Below are 22,516 nucleotides of genomic sequence, written 5' to 3'. Positions count from 1 at the left end.
TTGCTTGCAAGTAAACTCATAAAATTTGCTAACAAGCAAACTCACAAAATTAACCTACAACACACCATGCATGTAAATATTGAATTTTTTATTTTAAAAAAGAGCAACTTTTACCCACAATCAGGCAAAGCAGGCAGATTGAGTTTCTCACAGAATCATTCAATGATCTATCTATCTGCCATTGGCTAGCTCAGTCTCTCAAATTTGCTTGCTGTGAGTCTGCACTGAATTTGCTTGCAAGCAAACCTTCAGTCCTAAGGGAGGTTTGGCTGTGCTTAAAAGCAGAGCCGAGGATCTAACCATCTAACCATTTCCTGCTTCCTAGCTAATCTAAATCTCCCAGCACAGCAGAACAGATGATGGTCGGAAAAAGGAAGAATAGCAATTTAACAGGCAAGTTTACTGGGTAAGGAGTGAGTGGGTGGGGAGGGTTCCCGCGGGCCATGTGGGCGGCGCAGCCTTGTGTTTCTGCACAGCCTGGATTAATTGCTTTGTGGGGGTGCTCTGGGGGTAAGGTTTCTCTGCGGCCCACCAAAATTTTCTCATGGCCCACCAGTTTGCCGCAGCCCACCAGTTCGCAAACGCTACCCTCTATCACCAGGCTTGAGATTTTGGTCTTGGACAACCTTTAACTACGCCACCTACAGTTAGACTTAAGCATCGCGCACAAAATTATCTGCTACAATGTCCTACCAGTCAATGACTACTTCAGCTTCAACCACAACAATACAAGAGCACACAAAAGATACAAACTCAATGTAAACCGCTTCAAACTCGATTGCAGAAAGTACCACTTCAGCAACAGAGTGGTCAATGCCTGGAATGCACTACCTGACTCTGCTGTTACATCCTCTAACCCTCACTCCTTTAACTTCAAACTATCCACTATTGACCTCACCCCATTCCTAAGAGGTCTGTAAGGGGCGTGCATAAGTGCACCATAGTGCCTACCATCCTTGTCCTATTGTCCCCATTTATTCGTACCTATTTCCTGTATTCTTACTAATGTTTATACTTATACCTATTATCTTGTAAGCGATTGACAAATCAAATAAATAAAATAAAATAAATAAACAACCATAGCCAATAAAAGATCTTATGCCCAGCCTGGAATGAAAGGGTCCCCATAAGCTACTTTCAACCAGCATGCATGAAGAGAGCGTGGAACCTTCCCTAGTAGGTCTAACATCCTCACTAGGGAAAACAAAGCATTGGAAAACTGAATGTGAAGGAGCTTATCAGAAGATAAGCTAAGGAGGCCTCAGAAAAAGAGCATAGCAACATGGCCAGATTCTTTCTAGGGACCCGGAGAAAGGTGGGATTGTTATATGAAGTATGCCTTTGAAAGCATATCTATCCATAATACTCAATTATGGATGTACATCATATTCCTTTCTCTAGACCTGTGGCTGTGATGCGAGCTAGCATGATTATAAATTGTTTGTGCTGCAAAGGGTTATATGGGTTATTTTATTTCTTTAGGTCATAATACCAATTCAGCAATCATGTACCCTATCTCTGAGGAAGGTTGAGCCAAATAGCAGAGGCTTTGTTCAGTGCCCTTTCTGGCAGGTCTGTGGATTCTGTGCCCTTTTTAATCCTTGCAATTAGAGTCATTTTGGTCTGTAGTCTTGGAAGAAAATAGCAAGATATGATTTGACATTCTTTTTACTGATGGCATCATTGCATTCATGAGGATTTGGGAAAATGGTTTAAGTGGAGCCATTATAGGCAGTCTTCTCCAACCCTTTATTCAGATTTGCTGGACTATCGATTTTCAGAATTCTCACTAGCATAGCTTTGTTAATACTTGCCATAACTCTGGGGAGCTGAAATGCAGTAGTTTGCAAAAGACTAATTGTGAGACTGGATTCACATAACAAACCAAGACAAGGTTCTCTTAACTATAGCTAATTGAATAAATAACTGATGGTTATATTCAAAGCATAAATAAGGCACAGTGTCTGGATTTGTTCACTACCTTAAACTGTAGTCAAACCATACTATCATGCCACGGGAATGCACAAGTTCAAACAGGGCAAGTGCTTCATGAAGGTTTTCAATATCTTGCTAAGAGTCATGCAGCCAGAGATTGATGGGGGACACTCTTGGGAGGAAGATTCAAAAGTTTTAGATGTAAAGTATTTGCCCTAACCATTTTCTAAGTCAAATTAAGGCATCCATCCTGCTTTTTTCCATCCAAATTTCCCCAAAAGTATATTTTATTCCTTTCACTTATGTACTCTTGGCTCAATTCTAAGGGGAAATTCAACCACAGTTTCTTTTGTGGCCTGGAACCTCTCCAAACATGCTAATTTATGGAAGCTGTAAAATGTGGGACTGCTGCAGTTCCATTTACAGAATACTCTTGGCTCTGTCTACTACTTGCCCTCAGACTATTCCTTCTGAATGGGTAGTGCTTATGCTACAGATGGCTTGGGTTTGGGAGGGGTCTCCAGAAAGCGTAATCCTCTTATAGTTTTGTTCCTGATGCTTTCACTGGTATCCCACATTGCCAAGCCCCTCCCAGGCAACAGATAAGCTGAGGATGAGAATTAACTTTCCTGCAGCCAAGCTGGCCATTAAATAAAGCTACAGTGAATTAAACCCATTCTCATCTTATATAGAGACAGGTGTATAGGGTTTCCCCTTCAGGGTTGCTAAACACTATGCCCTGATTATGAGAAAGGTATGACTGCCTTTGCTGCACTGACTTGTTTAAAAGAGCAATTGTCTTGCCAAATGACTTCAGAGAAAATAATAATTTAGTTTCACAAAATTATTTTGCAATTGTTTGAACTTTGGCACCACCTTGTGGTAAATATTATATGTGGAAGAGAGAGAGAGAGAGAGAGAGAGAGGGAGGGAGGGAGGGAGGGAGAGGGAGAGAGAGAGAGAGAGAGAGAGAGAGAGAGAGAGAGAGAGAGAGAGAGAGAGAGAGATAGAGATAGATAGAAGATAGATAGGATAGATAGATAAATCTAAGAGAAAAAGCCACATCCCAAAAACGATACAAAAGGGCTTATTTTGGAAAAATAATACTGACTGCTAGGTGACCAAATCTTTTTTTTTTTTACAAAAATGAACATATTTATCATATGTATGTATGTATGTATGTATATGTGTGTGTATGTATATGTATGTATGTATATGTGTGTGTATGTATATATATGTGTGTATATATATATACATACATACATATACATACACACACACACATATATATATATTATATATATATATATATATATATATATATATATATATATATATATATATATATATATATATATATATATAATATATATATATATATATATATATATATATATATATATATATATATATATATATATATATATATATATCTCATGCGGTATTTGTATGTGGATCTTTGGTTATTCAGGTTTTCTCCCGCGTAAGATTGGAAGTATCTACGCAACGTTTCGATGAAGTCTCATTCATCATCTTCAGGCTTCTGTCTTCAGCTCTGTGCTTCTGAGAAGTCTGACTCACAGACGGACACAATACAGAAGCCTGATGATGGCAGATGAGATTCTGCTGAAACGTTGCTACAACTTTAAAAGCACAACTATAATGACGTGGAAAATACCGAACAAAGCTGAAGGCCATACATGTAAGTACCAGAAAACTTAAGAAAATATATATATATATATATATATATATATATATATATATATATATATATATATATATATATATATATATATATATATATATATATATATATTAGCATTACAGTACAGTTTTGTTTAATATGAACAAGATATTTTGTGGGAAAAATATGTTCATGACAAGAAAAGTGGTCTTGGTTAATGTATATGAGAGGGGAGGAAGATGTATTGTGTGTGTCATGGAAGGACATCTAAGATGTGTCTTAGCAGATCTCAATACTGTAGATTGTTTTTTTCTAAAACATAAGCACAGCAAGTCCTGAAAAAGTCCTGTCTCAAGTCATCACCAAATAATTTTCAAAGATTGAAGTGATTCACACAAAGTTCCCTGGAAGAACAGAAGATTCACACACATTTACTTTTAACATGGTCCACATCCCTTAATCACACTGATCCTCCTCACAGTTTTACAGCAGGTTTGCTTAATAGAGGCACCTACTAGATTAGACATTGACCTGTTAGTTACCATTAGTCAGCAATTTAAAATGTGCAGCCTTTAAATAAGTTTTTTTTAAACCCTCCCCAAATGCCCACAATGTTTTCAGCTTGCTTATGAAGACCAATAACCCTACTTTTGTGTTTGCGTATGTTGCAACTACTTCCAAAATCCACAATCAAGGATCAGGGTTTCAAATGTTAGTTACTGTATAAACCTATGACATTATTCCCTGCCTCTGCATTTGCTCTCCATGGGACATTTTTGATCTTTGGCCAGCCTTAAGTAGTAGATGGTGAAAGGCCAATTGTTTCCTAAGTTGCTGCAATCTAATACACATTCACTAATACTGAGAGAAACAAAGCAGAAGGAAGTTTAGCTATTAAGCATCTCATTCAATTGTGAAGGTCAAGCGTAAATACCATTATATTACTGTGAACAGGTTTGCTAGAAAGAGTCTCAACTGCTCCTGGAACTAGTTCAACCCTCTTCCCAAAACCACTTAGAGAAAACCAATTCACATTCTTAACGCATCACTTTCTTTTACGGTTGATTTAGTTTTCAATATTGGTACTGGTTGAAAGTTGCTAGATAATTGGATAGAAATATTTTAGATTATTGATACTTATAAAATGCATTCAACCTCCATTCAGCACTGCTTATAGACAGTTTATAAAACAATATAAATTTGGTATACAAACAACAAGCAAGTACACATACTTTAGGCCTGTTATAGATAGATAACTCTTTAAACAAAATATTAGGATTATCTTGTTATTCAGATTTTTTGTAGTTGCCATTGGAGATTCATGGAAATTATAATCTGGAAGCTACAACAATATTTGGTTAAAAGAAGTGCTGGTAGCAATATTGTCATATTATGACTTTTTCACTTGGTATGCACTAAAATATAACAGTTGTACTGAAACAAAATACAGTTTGATTCTTAGTGTGTTACACAAACCTAGTCATTATTGCTTTAAACCATACTTCGTAGGGTAGTGGGTAAACCTAAGCATTGTGGCTTATTCAAGAAATGATGGCTTATTGTGATACAGTTAGCATTTGAGTAATTCAAGGAAAAGGAAGCCAACTTCTTATTTACCAATCTTATTGTACTGATCATATGGTTAAGTATGTGGAGAAGACAGATAAGACAGATAATAAATAAGACATAGTAAGTAATAATATATTAGATAGTGGCAGGTTTCATCTAAAAGTATGAAAAGCTTTTAAAAATTGCTTTAATGTACATTATACTGTAACCAACAGATTTTTGAAAATATATAGAAAGGCCAACAAAACTGATGTTGATTCTTTACATTAAAATCAATGCACATGCACAGAGAGACATACTTTGGTTATCACAAAATACAGATATTAGGGTAACAATTATAAAAATATTGAGGTTTCAAATTTTTCAAGATCATTTAATTAGACAAACAGAGAGTCTGGTGAGTTGTAAGGTTAATAACAAGATGATTTTTTTGCATATTCAGAATTTAAATAGATTATGGGAAGAGGCACAAACATTCACTTAAGGTTGCAACTGTTTCTACAATCTTCCTTACACCAACCTGTTTTTATAGGCAGAGTCTGACCTTGATTGCAGACATGGATATAATTTCCAATTAATCTAGACACAGTATGCTCCCAAATCATGCTATTGCATGATTAATTCCAATTCAATTTGGGGATGGGGGAACCAATACCCAAGTTCATATTATTCTGATTGTATTGAGATCTGCACTGCTACATAATTGGTGATAATTAATGTTCTAATAAGAAAAGATATAGAATAGACGAGATTCTTATTTTCCTCCCAGGCTGTCTACACATATTATTACAGCTGTATATGTGGATTCTTATTTCTCATTCTGATGATTGTAGACTTTAAAAATCCTGAGCATAGATGTGTAATGGGGGGAGAGGGAGGAGAGGGCGAAGAGAGAAAGAACAAACCATAGAGGACTTTAAACATAAGCATTGGTAATTTGATCTGTGTTCCAGAACAGAATGGTGACAATGGTTAATAGTTTACTTGAACCACATGAGCATAACTGCATATCAGTAATGGTTGTATGACTTTGATTCAGAGATACAACTTCATCCAGGACAATTGTGTTAGGAATCCAAAGCAATTACAATTATTTTGTTCATTGCATCCACCATTTATTTAATGTCACCTGATCTGGTTAAAGCAACAGCTTTGAGGTTACAGGCTGATCTCAGTTTGTAGCAACAGACTTGTTACAGTAGCATGCAATAGGTACTTTTCCACTGCAAAATATTCAGTTTTTTATACCACCTACTCACAGCAGAATAACCAAGCATCAGAATATTAGGTGCTCCTCTCTAGGTGTATCTTAAGTATCAGAAAGTTAGATCAGGATCTATGTAGTCTAACAGCCTGCCTTTCACAATGAACAGCCTGTCAATTACAGAAAATCACATATAGCTATACTGTTGAGAAATCCTGTTGTGTGAGCTTAACTCAAAAATTTTACTATAGCTATGAAAATTAACTATGCTAATTTTAGTATACAGTAAAAATATTTATACAGTGCCACTGCTCATAAAATTAAAAACAAAAAGCAATAATAAATTGCTTTTTGTGTTGATTATTGGTAGCAATAGAAAATAAAAATCAAATACAGTTTCAACAACTGTACACAATTCAATACACAACTGTTTCGACAAGCAAATGCTGGTTAATATTTAATCCTAAAAATGTGCACAGACCCATAGTTTTATAAAGGGTCCTCTTTTTTATTTATACATTATCTATTTTGTGCGGTTTGGGGATAGAGCTTCATTATAGCATGAAATTACATTGATGCTAACTGTATATGTAATCCATAAACATCATTGAAAACTCCAGGTGGGATAGAATAAACATTACTTTCTAAATGTGGATATGTCTTGTAATTTCTTTTTAGAAACTTTATCATGTATATTTTAAGAGCACTTGTTTTAATTTCTTGCTTAATAGAGAACACCTTCCCAACAGGAGCCCCCAGCTAGTTTTGCAGTTACAGATATATGGACTTTTGATACTATTTAAAAAAAATAACAACAGACCACACTGGAGGAGAATAGATTCTGTAGTTTTACAAAATGCTAGCTTTCCATTTTTTAATTCAAATATTTTTTTTAAAACAGTGTTTCTCAACTATGCTGGTTTACACATCTTCAGTTTGTCAAGGTTGAGAAAAACTGGCTTAGGACCACAAAAAGCTTGATCTGCAAGGATTGTAGCAAACAAAAGGAAGGTATCTTTGGGGAGACAGAGATACCTGGGGAACTTGGCCTTAGACAGGTACGTACTATGCAATGTATTATTTTGCGAACTACAAAAAATTCGCTAACATGGCCATGACTTGGTAATAGATGTACAGCAAGTCCCTGTGGCTTTCAACTACAATGTTGGATTATTGGTTTCTTTAGCTACTTCCCCTAATTTCCATTCCCAGGAACAAGTCACCATAATGTTTCTAATTGGATAAACCCGATTATCATTTTGGTTTATTCTAAATATTAGCAACTTACTTGATGAAAAAAGTAGTTCCCATTGAGGTGGTGTCCATTTCCCAGCCTTTGGGCATATCTGAAGAAACAATGATACCTATTAACACTAGAAATTTTTCTGTTCCAAGCAGTTACAAACAAAATTTTAGAAGCAAAATGTTTCAGAAACAAAAATTTTCTATGGGTTTCATAGAAAAATTTTTATTATGTTTTTACAATGTCTTTCTATTCATGTTAGTAGTCAAACTGGGCAACAAAATTTAAGGAGCAGAATCCCCAAACCATAATTTGCATACTAAAATGAGTGCAAAATGAATTATTATACAATAATAGCTCTTACATAGTAAGGGCTAAACTGCAAATTGTACAGGAAGTGATGAAAAATAAAAGTTAATCAGGGTCAGACCTGGCTTATATATGGATGTACAACCACCAGGAAATCCTAGGTGTGTGTGTGTGTGTGTGTGTGTGTGTGTGTGTGTGTGTGTGTGTTAAATCAGAGTCAGACATTGTTTATAAGAATGTACATGTAATCAACATAATGAGTTTGACATTATCTAAATACATCACAAACAATTCTAGGTAATATCCACAGTATGTAGAACATTAACAAAAGATGTATTATTCAGGCAAAAGGAATTAGATGGCAATATATATTGATCTTAATCATAAGGCCAAGAGCGCAAGGTTTTTTTGGCAAACAGTAATAATGCAGTTGCCATTCTAGTTTAATCTTAGTTGCTACCTGCAGATGTACATGGATTTGATTCCTTTTCCCCCCAATACACCAGGGTAGGTTTTCTTAAAATAAGAAATCAAGCCTTTTCTGTCCACCACTCTTTTTAAAAAATATTACCTTTCAAGGATCTCCCAGCCCTTGGGGCTTTTTGATCAAGTTCAATATCCCACCTTATTAGAGATGCCAGTCTAGTCAAATTCACAATCATTTATCATGTTGACAATGCCAATACATCCCCTAGCCTGATTTGTCCTCTGTATGTTATTGCCTGCCCCCCCCCTTACCTGTTGCCAAGAAGCATTTTATTTATCACCAATTGTAACCCACAAAGAAGAGAGAAAAGATTGCTCAGTGTGCATCATCTCAACTGCCCTGTCCAATCACAGAGGAAGGGACCACAGCTACTCCATGAGGACTCTGATTATTAGGGTTTTTTTTTCCTAAAAAGAACACCTTTCGATTTTGAGATAAGAAAGAAGCAAAATCCATACAAGTTTATTCAAACCAAATAAAGTGGACAAAGGACTGTGCAAGCTTCAAAAAAAAATTCATCAGGATGAAAGAAGAATGAGGAAAGAAATCACATTTTCAAAAATCAGATCAAAATATTGTAGCTGTGATATCTGCAATTTAAGCTTAATATGGAGTTTACTGTGAAATAAGCAACCTTCTGGTTTTTCATATATTAAAATTTATCTTGCATTCTTGAGACAAAGACATTCTGGAAAATTTTTCTATTTCTGAAAATGGGCGTTGGTTCTTACCTGATACGCCCTTCTCGGCGAGCCGCGAGGAGCATCCAGAGACTGGGATGTGCTTCTGAGTCCTCTTCTTGCAGGCTGAGCTTTAGATGAGGAAACGCTCCGCCCCCTCACGTGGTATCGCGCAGCCTCCCCAGTTTTTGCGATAACGAGAAGAGAGGTTATTAATTCTATCTAATCTACTATTGGCTCCTTGGCTGAAGCAAGATTCCCCACCAGACGGAGAAATTAGGGTGGGGCTGGATGCTCCTCGCGGCTCGCCGAGAAGGGGCGTATCAGGTAAGAACCAACGCCCATTCTCCCTCGAGCCGCTCGGAGCATCCAGAGACTGGGACATACCAAAGCTGGGCTGTCCTACGGGTGGGACTCCGTCTGGCCCGAAGGCCCCTCCGGATCACTGATTACCCTCTGTAAGACCCGTCGGCCAAAAGAGGCCTCCGCTGAGGCGTACGTATCTATTTTATAATGTCTGATAAACGGGACGGAGAGGTCCAGGTGGCTGCCCGACAAATGTCAGCGATGGGGGCTTGCGTGGCCCAGGCCGCCGAGGTGGCTGCACTTCTGGTGGAATGGGCGGTTATTCCACCCGGAGCGGGCAGAGAATGGGAAAGGTAGCACCTCGCAATAGTAGCCCTGATCCAGCGACTGATGGTGGAAGGAGAAACCTTAAGCCCCAGTGACCTGGGTTGAAAGGATAGGAAGAGGGATTCCGACCTTCGCATGGGTTGAGTGCGCTTAATATATATACGCAAGGCCCTTCTGACATCTAGGGTGTGCCAGAGGACCTCCCTGCCCCTGGAGGGCCTAGGGCAAAAATTTGGTAGAACCAGTTCCTGTGACCTATGGAAGGGAGAGTTAACTTTGGGTAGGAATGTGGGGTCAGGACGAAGGACCACCCGATCAGCGTGGAATACACATAGATCGCTCCTAACTGACAAAGCTGCTATTTCCGAAACTCGACGAGCAGAAGTAATAGCTACTAGAAAAACTACCTTAAAGGTGAGAAACTGAAGGGATGAATCTCTCAAGGGTTCGAACGGGAACGTGTGAGAGAAACGAGGACCTTGTTGAGGTCCCATGTGGGAACCTGTGAACAGTGGGAGGGCACAGGTTGGTGGCGCCCCTAAGGAAAGATCTAATTCGGGGTGATGAGAAAGGGAACCGTAGTTATCACAGGAGACCACGGTTGAGAGGGCAGAAACTTGTCGTCTCAGGGTGTTAGGTGCGAGGCCTTTACGGAGGCCTTCCTGAAGAAAATCTAGGATCTGAGCCACTGAGGGAGAGAGGGGATCAATCTGAGACCCGCTACACCACTTGCAGAACCCTTTCCAAGTGGCATCGTAAATTCGTGTAGTGGAAGGTCGCCTAGCGGCCAAAATAGTGTCGATGACTTGACTCGAGAGATTCTCACTAGTCAGACGGATCCGCTCAACCTCCAGACGGCTAACTGGAGCCATTGAGGCTCCGGATGCAGAAGGGCCCCTGAGAGAGGGAGACCCTGTCCGGGGATCCTCCATGGGGCGCTACCGATAAATTGCGGAGATCCGCAAACCACGGTCGCCTGGGCCAATAGGGAGCCACCAGGAGAAGGTCTGCCCTCTCCTGAAGAAGTTTCTGTATTACTCTGGGAACTAACGGGAGCGGAGGGAAGGCATATAGGAGCCCTGGGGGCCATGGGCAGCGCAGAGCATTGTGATTCTCCGACCGGTGAGATGGATACCGGGAGAAGAACCGTGGAAGCTGAGTGTTGGACGGGGAGGCGAAGAGATCCACCACCGGAAGGCCGAATATTCTGGACGCTTCCTCGAACAGGGATGGATGGAGACGCCATTCTGCCTGGTCCACCGTGGCCCTGCTCAGCCAGTCCGCCTGAGTATTGTCTACTCCGGAGATGTGTTCGGCCTTTAGTGATAGGAGGTTGGATTCTGCCCAGCGGCAAAGGCGCTCGGCTTCCCTCATTAGCTGGATGGACTGGGTGCCGCCTTGCCTGTTGATATGGGCCTTGGCCGTGACGTTGTCCGTGAGAACGAGGACGTGATGTTTGCGGATCTGAGGAAAACTGCGCAGGGCCAGATGGACAGCGTGAAGCTCTAGCCAATTGATGCTGCACCTTTGCTCGGACGGCGACCATCTGCCCTGAGCCGAGAGCGAAGTCGAGATGAGCGCCCCACCGGACAGGCTTGCGTCCGTAGTGACGGTGAGTCGTTGAGGTTCCGCGAAGAGATGGCCTCTGTTGATGGCGGGATTGGTCCACCATAGAAGAGACGTGAGGACCCTTGGAGGGACCCTGACTCTGGCCTTCGAGTTGCTTCTTCCGGATCGTTGGAATGGGAGCAGGAACCACTGGAGGGATCTGCTGTGTAGACGGGCCCAGGGAATAATAGAGATGCATGACACCATTTTGCCCAACAATTTAGAGAGGTCCAGTAAGGCCACCCTCCTTGAACGCCTGATCTGTTTGACCAGGGCCTGAATGCTAAGGAACCTCTCCTGGGAGAGGAAAACTTTTGAGAAACCGAATCAATTATGGCGCCCAAGTGGTTGATTCGGGTGGAAGGGGTAAGTTGGCTCTTTTGCCAATTGACTAGGAACCCGTGTGCCTGTAAGGTGGAGAGAGTGACCCTGGTATCCCTGACTGCCTGGGATTTGGACGGGGATAGAATAAGGATATCGTCCAAGTAGCAGTGGAGGCGGACAGAAACGCTCCTGAGATGAGCCGCCAGAGCCGCCAGGACCTTGGTGAAGGTCCGGGGGCCGAGGCCAGTCCAAAGGGAAGGGCCACGTATTGATAATGAAGGCTATTGTGACAGAACCTGAGGAATTTGAAATGGGAAGGCCTGATTGGAATATGGAGGTATGCCTCCGAAAGATCTATGGAAGATAACCAGTCTCCCGCCTGGTGCCTAAAAGAATTGATTGCAAAGTGTGCATTTTGAATCTACGCTGGATAAGGTGACGGTTGAGCCGTTTCAAGTCCAGGATGGCTCTCCAACCCCCAGAGTGTTTGGGCACCACAAAGAGATGGGAGTAAAACCCCTTTCCTCTCTGATCCGGAGGGACAGGTTGAATGGCCTGGATGTCAAGAAGATGATGGATGGCTGCATCCATTAGTGCACGTTTGGAGGGATCCCTTGAGGAGGGGAGGAAGAAACAATCAGGGAGCGGACCTGAACTCCAGGGCGAGGCCAAACCTGATTGTGTCCCTAACCCATGCATCGGAAGTGGATATGTCCCATTGGGCGGCGAAGTGGCTGAGGCGGCCGCCAACGGGGGGAGGAAGAGGCTCTACCTTCTGCGGTAGGGCCTTCCTCCCGATCCCCAAAGGGTCTCTTGTAGCCGCCACCGCGTCTGGATCTGTCGCCCGGTCCGTGCGGTCCTGTGATCGGAAGGAAGGGGTCTAGGATATCTGGGCGGGAAGGGGGTTGGTAGAAGGGGCGTGAAAGCTCCTCCGAAAGGGCTGAGAGCCCCTGGCCTCCGACCTTCGAAAAAGGGAGGGCAAATACTTTCTCTTACTGCGGCCCTCGACCAGCAGTGGTTCCAAAGCTGGGCCAAACAGTTTATCTCCCGTAATGGGGGCAGTGGCCAGCTTGACCTTATTCTTTACGTCCGCCTGCCAGTGTTTGAGCCATAGCATGCGTCTAGCCGTGACATGCGACGTGATGGCCCTGGAAGAAAATTTTACCGACTGGTAAGTGGCGTCAGCCGAGAACTCGGCTGCAGCCACTAACTTCGCTATATCCTGGTGAGCTCTGAGATTGGAAGCAGGGATGTGGTCCTTGAGCTGACGTGCCAGCGGATAGAGGACCTCGTGAAAATGAGGCGGCCGTAGCTGACTTAATGGCCCAGGCGTCAGATAGGTGAGCCCTGCGAGCGCCTGCTCCGCCCGCCTGTCCTCAGGTTTCAAGGCCTCTAGGGCCTCACTAGGGGTAGAGGAGGAGGCTAGACCCACAATGGGGTCATCGACCTCCGGGATATTCAGGAGGTTAGACAGAGCCGAATCGAGATTAAAGAATCTCTTGTTTTGGCTAGAGGGAGTGGGAGGGGTCCCTGAGGAGGTAAGTTGCTTCGCTACCAGATCTACGAAGATGGGAGGGATGGGATGACCTCAGCTTCCACCACTGGTTGGGTGAAAATGGAGTCTTCCGGGCCCTCTGGGACAGGGGGGTTTCTGCAGCGGACTGTGAAAGAAGGCCAGAGACATTCTTGGCCTTAAGGAGGAGGGACTTGAACATATGCGGTTTAAACAGCCCCCAAAGGAGGGTTGGTCGGGAGAAGGGTCCTCGTCCTCCGACATCTCCCCTTCCATGATGTCAGCCTCTAAGAGGGTTCACTGTGCGGGAGGATCCCATCCGGGAATCCTCTTCCTCTTCCTGAAATCCCCAAAGTCCCCTTCCTCCTCCACCTGGGCCCCAATCGGAGGAGGGCTGTCCCTCTGAGAGAGTACCTGATCAACTGGGGGACCGGTTGTGGAAGGGATCTGATAGATATCGAGTCGTGCTCGGAGGCTCGCGGAGAGAAGCCTGATCTTGTCATGTGTTGTAGTCCCTCTGCTATGCCCTGGCGGATGGCTGATTCCATCCAAGCCCTGATGTGAGGTGGAACCTCGGAGGTAGAGGGTTCATCGTGGCGCAGACCAGCGGCTGTGGGTGTAAAGGTGGCTTCGGGGTCCGTCTGGTCGGAGGTCCGGGGTCGGAAGACCCTGAAGCGAACTGCGCCTAGGTAGGGAAGAGGGGTCTGAGGGGAGATTGAGCAGAGGTAGAAGGGTTTGGAGGAGGAGGTATTGACGGCTCCGAGCGGGACTCCCTTGAACGCCGGTCAAACTCTTTTTCCAACGCTTTGTGGCGCCTTAAGGCGTCACGTTGGGCGGCCTTGGAAGGTTCCTTGTCCTGTCTAGAGCCCTTAGGTTCCTTGTCCTGCCTGCGCAAGTAGTGGGACTTTGCCTTAGCCTTCAAAGAAGGACGTTTAGAGGGATTGTCGTCTGCCATGTTAGATACAATTACTAGCAAAGGCGGTTGCACGCCCAGATCAGGCCTGGATGAGGCCGGGTGAAGGTGAAGCTGGCCCTCTCCCCTTTTGGAATTTGTTGTGTACAGAGATAACAGTAAGGTATCTAAGAAATATAGTATGTACAGAAAAATAGATACTCTAATTATAATTCTTCCTTATCCTTTTGATTGATTTTTATCTTTATTATGCTTTTGTACCAAATGTATATACAGGTTATCCGTATATATTTATATATGTAAAAAAATATTATTGTACAAGACAAAAGTTATTTTTTTTTTTTTTAATATATTCCTTTTGTATATGTATTAAGTATATATATATATAGATAGATTTTTTTTTTTTTTTTTTTTTTAAACAGTAACCGTAACAGTGAGAACTTCGTATATCTCAGTACAGGCCAATTAGTCAAATAAACACCTGAGGCCTATGGTAGAAGAAGAGCCTCTGGCAGCAGGCCTCAGACAAGAAAAATAAAACCGGAGGGGGCTGCAACCGCCCGAAAAACGGGCTGCGGGAGGCCAACAAGTAATACAAGGGCCAGCCAGGTGGAAGAAATGGGCAGCTAAGCTTTGACCCAAGGCCTGGGGCTCCAATTCGCCGCAGCTAAAGAAATTCAAAATGGCGCCCGACCACGATGCGGAGCCAAAATGGCGGCCGCAAGCTGAACCGTCGGGACGCCTTCGGACGGAAGGGAGGGCTTCGCTGGTCAGCACAGCGCCTAGGGCCCTAGGGCGATGACCCTCCCGATCGGTGTTTAAGGTGGGGGAATCCAGCAGTAAAGAAAAACGCGTGCCACGAGGCAACGCGGAGGCAGCGAAGCGATCAGATAAGGGTGGGGGTCGCGCTATCGCGCTGCGAGCCCGCAGCCTTGCCCCAAGGACGGGGAAAATTTTCCCTTAAGTCCAGACCCTTTGCGCAGGAGGAGGAAGGAAAAGCAAACCTTATCAAGACGAGAGGGTTGTAATAGTAAAGAAATGTGCGATCAGCCAAGGAGCTCTCTGAAACACAGCCTGACTCTTCGAGGCTGAGCAAAAGACAGGAGACGCTGCGCGATACCACGTGAGGGGCGGAGCGTTTCCTCATCTAAAGCTCAGCCTGCAAGAAGAGGACTCAGAAGCACATCCCAGTCTCTGGATGCTCCGAGCGGCTCGAGGGAGAATATGAAGGCTAGCTGTTCGCTGGTTTGAGAAGTTTATAAATGTAACTTGATAGATGAAACAATAAAATAACGTTAACATGTTTTTTTGAAAGTAGTAAGGGTAACTATCATCTCTGCACTTTAAATGTAATCTACAGGCAAAATTTGGATTTTGCAATATCTGTCTTCCACTCCACCCCAATTTTCACACAAATTGCCAACTGACATCCCAAATGGTAAACTGAGCTTGCCTGAATCAGGTTAATTTATCTCACCTGCAAAAATTTGGGGCTACAATCAAAAGCAAACCTGGAGATCCATGAGTAAATCCTGGTAGGTAAGTGAGAGATCCTTGATGAAAGAGGCCTTCCTAACAACTCTGACTTCTTAATTATAAACCTGATTTTCTGCTATGTGGAATGTTGCCTCTCAGGAAATTGCACCTGAAATGAGTTCATCTTCATATTTTCCCCTCCCAACACATATACAGCTTGACTTTCAGAATTACACAGGAAATCCCTATTTTTTTCTTAGTTTCTTTTGCATTTTTGGATAGCAAACTGGTTCTATGTCAACCCTTCAAAACAAGAAGCACCAAGCATGAGTACTAAGACTACTTTATTGGAAGGTTACAGTAACAGTATTTGGCAATTATGCAACCACCTCTCCCCTCCCTTTTGTTCTACTGAAAACTAGAGAAGGTCCTTTCTGAGATGCTTTCTATACTTGCCATCCCTTCTTCAGACACTATCTAAGCTGCAGGTCTTCCTTGTGTCTCCAAAGGTCATTCCCACTACCATTATAGTCCATATGTGATGGCACTACAAATTCCAAAATGCTCAAGGTATTTCTGGAAGATGCCAATGCAATAGGGACGGTTAATCAAAAGAAACATTCAATTAACATCTTGATTAAAATATGAACAGATGTTCATGCCATTCCAAAGTACAGATAGCTGAGTCTGAAGAGTATAGATAGAAGCTTCAGTGAGGCTTGATCCTATACTCTTTCTTATCATGCATACTGTACACTTATGGGAGTAGTTGAAGCTGAATTCACTGGCATACTTGTTTCTGAAGGGAGATGCTCTGAAATATACTGGTCTGAATTAGGTTTTAGAGGTCTTTCTTCAATTTTTTCCTCTTAACTTTGTGTCTTTACAAGCTGCCGCATGAATAAACAAATACGTTTATTCTGGGAATAAACTTCAAATACTCAATGTTGAGCTCTCTGTCTACATTTCTGAGCACAGAAGATATTTAAAATGAACATGTACCGCATGTTACTTATAGTTTTTCATATGGGATTGTAGCCATCAGGGATTTGGGAACTGGAGTGAATTTCTTCAAATTTCCACTCAAATTTACTGGATGATCTAGAACCAAATGTTCTAAATCACTGAATGATGAATCTAATGCCATTCTTATGAAACCAAGAAAGAACATAGTTGGAGTTCCTTAAAAGATAGTAGTTACACAAGGAGAAAGGAGGCCAGATGGTAACATGAAAGCACATTATCTTTCTCAATTTATATTTACAGAAACTATCTTTCCTTCAGCAGGGTGGTAAAACTGAATGCAGAATTCATCTTCACATTCATACTTGCAAGTTGTGCACTCAGAATCGTCACAGAGACTAGAAATATTTATTTGGAATCAGCTTTGAGTCATATCTATCTGCTCTGATAACTTGAACTCAATATACTCAGTTTGAGACACCGAAGATGACTTTAAAATGTTTGTCATTGTCAAAGGTCATGGAAACATTTGTTTCCATTTGTGAATGGAATGTGTATTTTAAACATGCTATCTAGGTTTACTTAGTACATTCAATGTTAAAAAACCCAAAGTTGTTATTGCCCAATACATTTCTGAAAAAATTGAACAATCTTGTAAACAAACTTTTAGTATAGACTTGTATCCTAAAATCCCAAACATATCTTTCTCCTACCATGCTGCTACTAAATCAAGGAGCTATAGATGGATGGTACAGTTGCACTCCCACCTTTTCAAAGCATCTTTTTTGCCTTCAAATCTGAAATGCTGAGCATTATTGTGTAGCCTGCTATAACCCCATATTCTTACAAATGTAGTATAAAGTGTCTGCCGAAGTTCAAAGTGTGAGATACTGTCCAACATTGTGATACTCTGGAATAATAAATTGCAATATCCTGCTGCTCAGACTAAAAAGTGTGCTTAATCAAAATTTTATATAAAAGGGATAACAGGGCAATGATTTTTGGTTACTCTTCTTCATACTGTGATTCTAATAGTCTCTTTTGCTAGTCTGTGTTCACACTTTTTTTGTTACAATGTTCTGGTGTTATATTGTTAAATATTTAACTCACATCTGCAAGATTCTAGGTTTAGTATTCATCTGAGATGTGGCAATTGCAATCCCCCAGGTCAACTCCTTGACTAGAATGCAGATTGCAGGAGTTGATTACCTGGGACAAAATGGACATGCATTCAAATGGCCAATCATCAAGATGACTTCTCTGCAAAATATAACTTCATAATTTAAATATGGCTTCAAATACCACCATGAAAGAAATCCTGCTTGGTTCTATAAACCTCATACAAGTATCCTCAACTTATAACAGTTCATTTGGTGACCATTTGATTACAATGGAACTGAAAAAGTGACTTATGACCATTTTTCACACTTACAACCGTTGTAGTATCACCATGGTCATGTCAAAATTCAGATGCTTGACCTATATTTATGATGTGTCCTGGGATCATATGATCTCCTTCTTGCAATCTTCTGAAAAGCAAAGTCAACTGGGAAGCCAGATTCACTTAACCAGGTTATTAACTTAACTGCAGTGATTTACTTAACTGTAGCAAGAAAGGTTGTAAAATAAGGCAAAATTCACTCAACTGTCTCATATAGCAACATCAGTTTTGGGCTCAATTGTGGTCCTAGGTCGAGGAGTACCTGTATGTATTCTTCTTTAGTTTGTAGATCATAGTATAAATGTTGGAGCACTAGAGTTATTTTTGTCCTAGTCCAATTTCAAAAGCTTTGTTCTAGTAATCACTTCAGACTTCTGAACAAAAGAAATATATTTTGTTGGTGGCTTGTGATGAGGAAGAAAGGAAAAGTAATAAGAAAAATATGGAGTGGGGGAAAAAAGGATATCAGAAACAGACAGAATAGATGGCCTTGCCCATTACTTGGTGTTCTTCACTATTCACTGATAACTGATGAGGGCTGCCAGAGATAATATTTGCAGGAGGATGACCATCAACAGAGAAAAAAAGTATAGATCCCTGTCATGTAGCATTACAACCTAGCATCCATCAAAATAATATTGATCAATCCAGCCTAACATTCACACATGAATATTTTCAATGCTGTTATGCACACAAAATACGCACACAGCATATTTTGAATGCTGTTCTCATTCAGAGAATTAGCCAACAGCAGCTTTTCTCAAACTGGAGCTTCCCCTTAGTCATCCATGGCTGGGGAAATGGAATCTGAAGAGCAACGCATCTGTATGACACCAGAGTGAAACAAGTCAAGAGATGTTTTATTATGAACAGCAAGTGAGGAAAACTGTGCAAACACAGATGTCCGGTATTATTATAATGAATGCATGGTAACAAAAGGCTAGTTTTTTCTTACCTGGCCAGGAAAAGTGCCCACTCTGGATAGAATAGCCACTGCCTGGATGTGTCCAGCAAGTAGATTTTGTTTCATCACTATAAGCAAGTCCAAACAAAGTATTTAAAATGTATGGAACATCATTTTCAATTTCAAAGATCAACAACAATTGTCCACCACCTTATCACAGTATGCTTATCGCTAAGTGTGATACCAGAACAAAGGTTATACCAACTATATATCATAATTCCTTTTTAAATCTTGCTACTTTTCCCAAAAACTTACATTACAGACATGTACTTTTATCAACAGGGAAAGATACACACACACACAAACACACACAGGGAACTCATTTTCCAAATTGCATCTTTATGTAGCAAAAACAGCATTATCTATACACAAGGATTCTCAAAGTTTGAAGAGCTGCCAACAGTATATTTAAGGGGGAGAAAAACACCCAACCAATGATAGCTGAGCAATCTCTTAGGGAACAGAAAATTGGAAGAGAGAGTCAACTAGAGAATTTGGGAGAGTGGGGAAGGAAGACATAACTGACAAAATTAGAAACTAGAAGACTTTATCCTAGCAACCTTTTTGGTAAGAATTTGTAATTTTGTCATTATTCAATGCTTTCTTAGTGATGTAAGGAAGTTAACATGGTTATTTATCTGACCTGTATATCTCTCCCATCACTCAAGACTCTGGGTGGCTTATATAACCTATTCAGAGATTTGTGTGTATAAATCTGATCAACAGAATAGTGTTGATACTGGTGTACTACAAGAGGGAACAGTATTGAAATGCAAAGTTTAATAGCCCTTGAAAATTCAGCAGGGTTGGAGCCCTCTAAGTCTAATGTGAGGAATAGAAACTGAAGGGGAAAAATGATAAAGCCATTTCATGAGTCAGAAACAAGATTTGAAATGGCAATTTCCTGATTCACAACTGAGCTTCTTAGATTACATTCCTATAGCCAATCAGGGACAAAGCCCCATGGAAATTAGTGGAATTTACTTCTCAACCATGTGTAGGATAGCATTGTTTATGGCTATTTGACATTAGCTTGGTAGATAACACAGCAGGTTCAGCAAACCAAATAAGGAACTTTTCAGAACTAATCTAACACCACTTCAAAAAATGGGGTGGGGTTGCTTAGAAATACTAAAAAGGCAGGGTAGAAAAACAGAGAACCAGTATCAGATTAAAATTTGATTTCAGATTATATCAACAGAAACAAAATCTTTTAGATTGCCTCTCTAAAGACACATACAAACAAATTCATTAAATTTAGTTGTAAATAAGTTGTATATAAAAAATTCCATGCTTCACCATAGATTTAAAACTGGTTCTGTTTTGGAAAGAGATCCTGACTTTTCAGATAATATTTCTACATTTATTATCTCATTACCAGCAACCTAAAAGCATAGGGACTGAAAGAAAGGTATGAAAGTTTGTTGAGTTATATCCAGCTCATCCTTACAGCCAAAAACAGCAACAAAGCACAAACCAAACCTACTTGATAAAGAAGATTCTCCCATCCCTGCAAACCCCATAGGTCCACTTGCCAGGCAGATCAAGCCATTCAATGTCCTCCTCAGTGGCCATCAGTCCCTTCCACTGCAAATGCCACCAAAAAAAGAGGGGGAGGGACAGGCTATCTCTCTCCTCAACTGATCTTCACCCGCCTCTCATCCCTTCCTGCTTTAAGCAGAATGGGAGCACGGAGTTAAAACGAAACCCACTTGAGCCAGTCCTACCAGAATGCAGGTAGGTCAGCCTTTCCTCAGAAACTGTTCCACTGCAAATAGCCCAGGAGGAAGAGAAAAAAAAAATCCACAGCACCTGATTAACCCTTTTGAGGCCTAGTGGCTGATCTTTCATTTAAAAGCTGGCAGACAGAATCCCTTCCGGCTGCTAAAGAAAAGAAAAAAATCTGCAGGAGACTCCAATTTACTTCCTCTGCTGCCTACCATTCAGTCTAATTGCCATAACTTAACTGGGGGAGAAGGCAGGCAGTTTTGTCTGGATTTCTTTCTCCTTATTAACTGCATCCCGGTGTCTACATTTCTCACCTTGAGGAAAGGAGGTATTTTACTTTCATGCTCACTCTAGTCCTTAATTACAGCTTATTCACTAGGAAAGGTGGGGTTTAAGGCTTATTCCTCTACGCAGAGGGTCATAAAGGCTTGTTCGTCATCAATTATAGCTTTTCATGATCCTTGGTGAAGGGAAAAGGGTCAAAAGAAAGCTTGTCATATTTAATTCAGCAAAAGCAGTCTGTGTCCTACAAAGCAAAGATGAGCAAGCCAGATTTCAGTTCCCTTTAATTAAGAATCCCCCCCCAAAATCCTCAGATATTCCATTTTAATTGAACAACTATTGCCTATTGAAGTTATGTCCAATGAGATACATGAGATGCAGAATGAGATGAAGAATTGGGTTTTAATTTGAACCTAATAACAAGGTCAAAGCTGAAGCATTATCAACTGCTCCAGACATTGTTGTGGAAATAATTTGATTACTAGCTGAATTCATTAATTAAGCAGGAAATGAAGTACCATAAACAGAACAACATTAAATGAAGGATGCTTCATTAAATAGAGTACTGCTAATAAAATGTAAAAACTGCAATGATAGTGTTGAGCTTTATTTTAAATGCCAAGTAACTGATTGCTAAATAAAATTGCTATACTTTCAGGTAATCTAGTTTACATAGAGAAAAATAACTTTTTAATAGTGGAAAAAGTATTGGGCACGCAGAAGATACAGCAAGAAGAAAATTAAGTGAGAAATATCTGGAAGCTGGTCCCACCCTGGCTAGACTGGTCTGTAACTTCCCCCGAATGTCTGCGATACAGCCATTTGGAAGGGTGGCCTTTATTTCGCACAATGAGAATGGAGAATGTCCTTCCATTCTCCACCATTCTCTCAGAACTGAAGAAGCTTTTTGAATGAGAAGCGAAATGTCTTCAAGAAAAAACAAAGAAAGTCCAGTTGCTTTTGGAAAAGCACTTTTGGGATATTCCCTGATGAAACAGATAAACCAGTCCCCCGTCCGGGTGGTCGGTCCGGAAGTCCTACTGGGCAGGGGGCGCGCCTTTATGAAAGGGGACGGGGGCTTTCCGGTGAGCTCACGGGCACGTCAAAAGAGGGCGGGGTTCGGGTTCCGAAGCCTTCACCCGGAAAAGCCTCGAGTGGCGGCGTGGCTCCGGGAGGTCACCGAAGCCTTTTCATCAAAAGAGGGGCGCCGCCGTGCTGGTCGGTGGCGCAGTGTGCTCCGGCGAAAGTTGGGGATCACTGAGATAAACCACCAAGTTAAGGACATCTTAAACTATAACTGACAAATTTTAGCTTCCGGGAGAGCTTGGAAATTTTAAGCATTTGGAAGCATGTTTTTGGACTCAGGTTAGTAAAGGGTAAAAACATTTTGAGTACCTTAATGATATATCCTGCATTTACATGTTTATTACTTATGAAATTTGACAGCCAGAAACCAAATTCTAGGCAGCATATCAACTTTACACAATAAAAATAGTGTAAAGCCACAATGCAATTAATGCCTAGAAGAGCCTTGTTTTCACCCGCTTCTGGAAGCCCATA

At 41.4% G+C, this 22,516-nt stretch overlaps 1 protein-coding gene across 6 annotated transcripts in view; it reads right to left on the bottom strand.

Moving 5' to 3' along the window:
* PLEKHA6 (pleckstrin homology domain containing A6) overlaps positions 1 to 20,703 on the bottom strand; it is a 214,915-nt gene extending 194,212 nt beyond the window's left edge. For 2 of the 6 annotated variants that reach the window (XM_087959705.1, XM_087959706.1), the window contains exons 1-3: positions 20,433 to 20,703; positions 18,938 to 19,014; positions 7,681 to 7,738 (exon numbers count right to left, since the gene is read on the bottom strand). In XM_087959705.1, the coding sequence (XP_087815831.1) occupies positions 7,681 to 7,738; positions 18,938 to 19,014; positions 20,433 to 20,521 (224 nt within the window). In that variant the 5' untranslated portion in view covers positions 20,522 to 20,703. Of the gene's footprint in view, positions 1 to 7,680; positions 7,739 to 18,937; positions 19,015 to 20,432 lie in introns of those variants that run through there. The other 4 variants (XM_087959707.1, XM_087959710.1, XM_087959717.1 and 1 more) reach the window with 3 other exon arrangements.
* Between the last annotated feature and the right edge of the window lie 1,813 nt (positions 20,704 to 22,516).

This window comes from Notechis scutatus, chromosome 3, assembly GCF_049901735.1.
Source record: "Notechis scutatus isolate UNSWTSFEM ecotype Mainland chromosome 3, rNotScu1.2, whole genome shotgun sequence".
In the NCBI taxonomy this organism is placed as follows: Eukaryota; Metazoa; Chordata; class Lepidosauria; order Squamata; family Elapidae; genus Notechis; species Notechis scutatus.
This window is presented reverse-complemented; position numbering and strand designations above follow the sequence as displayed.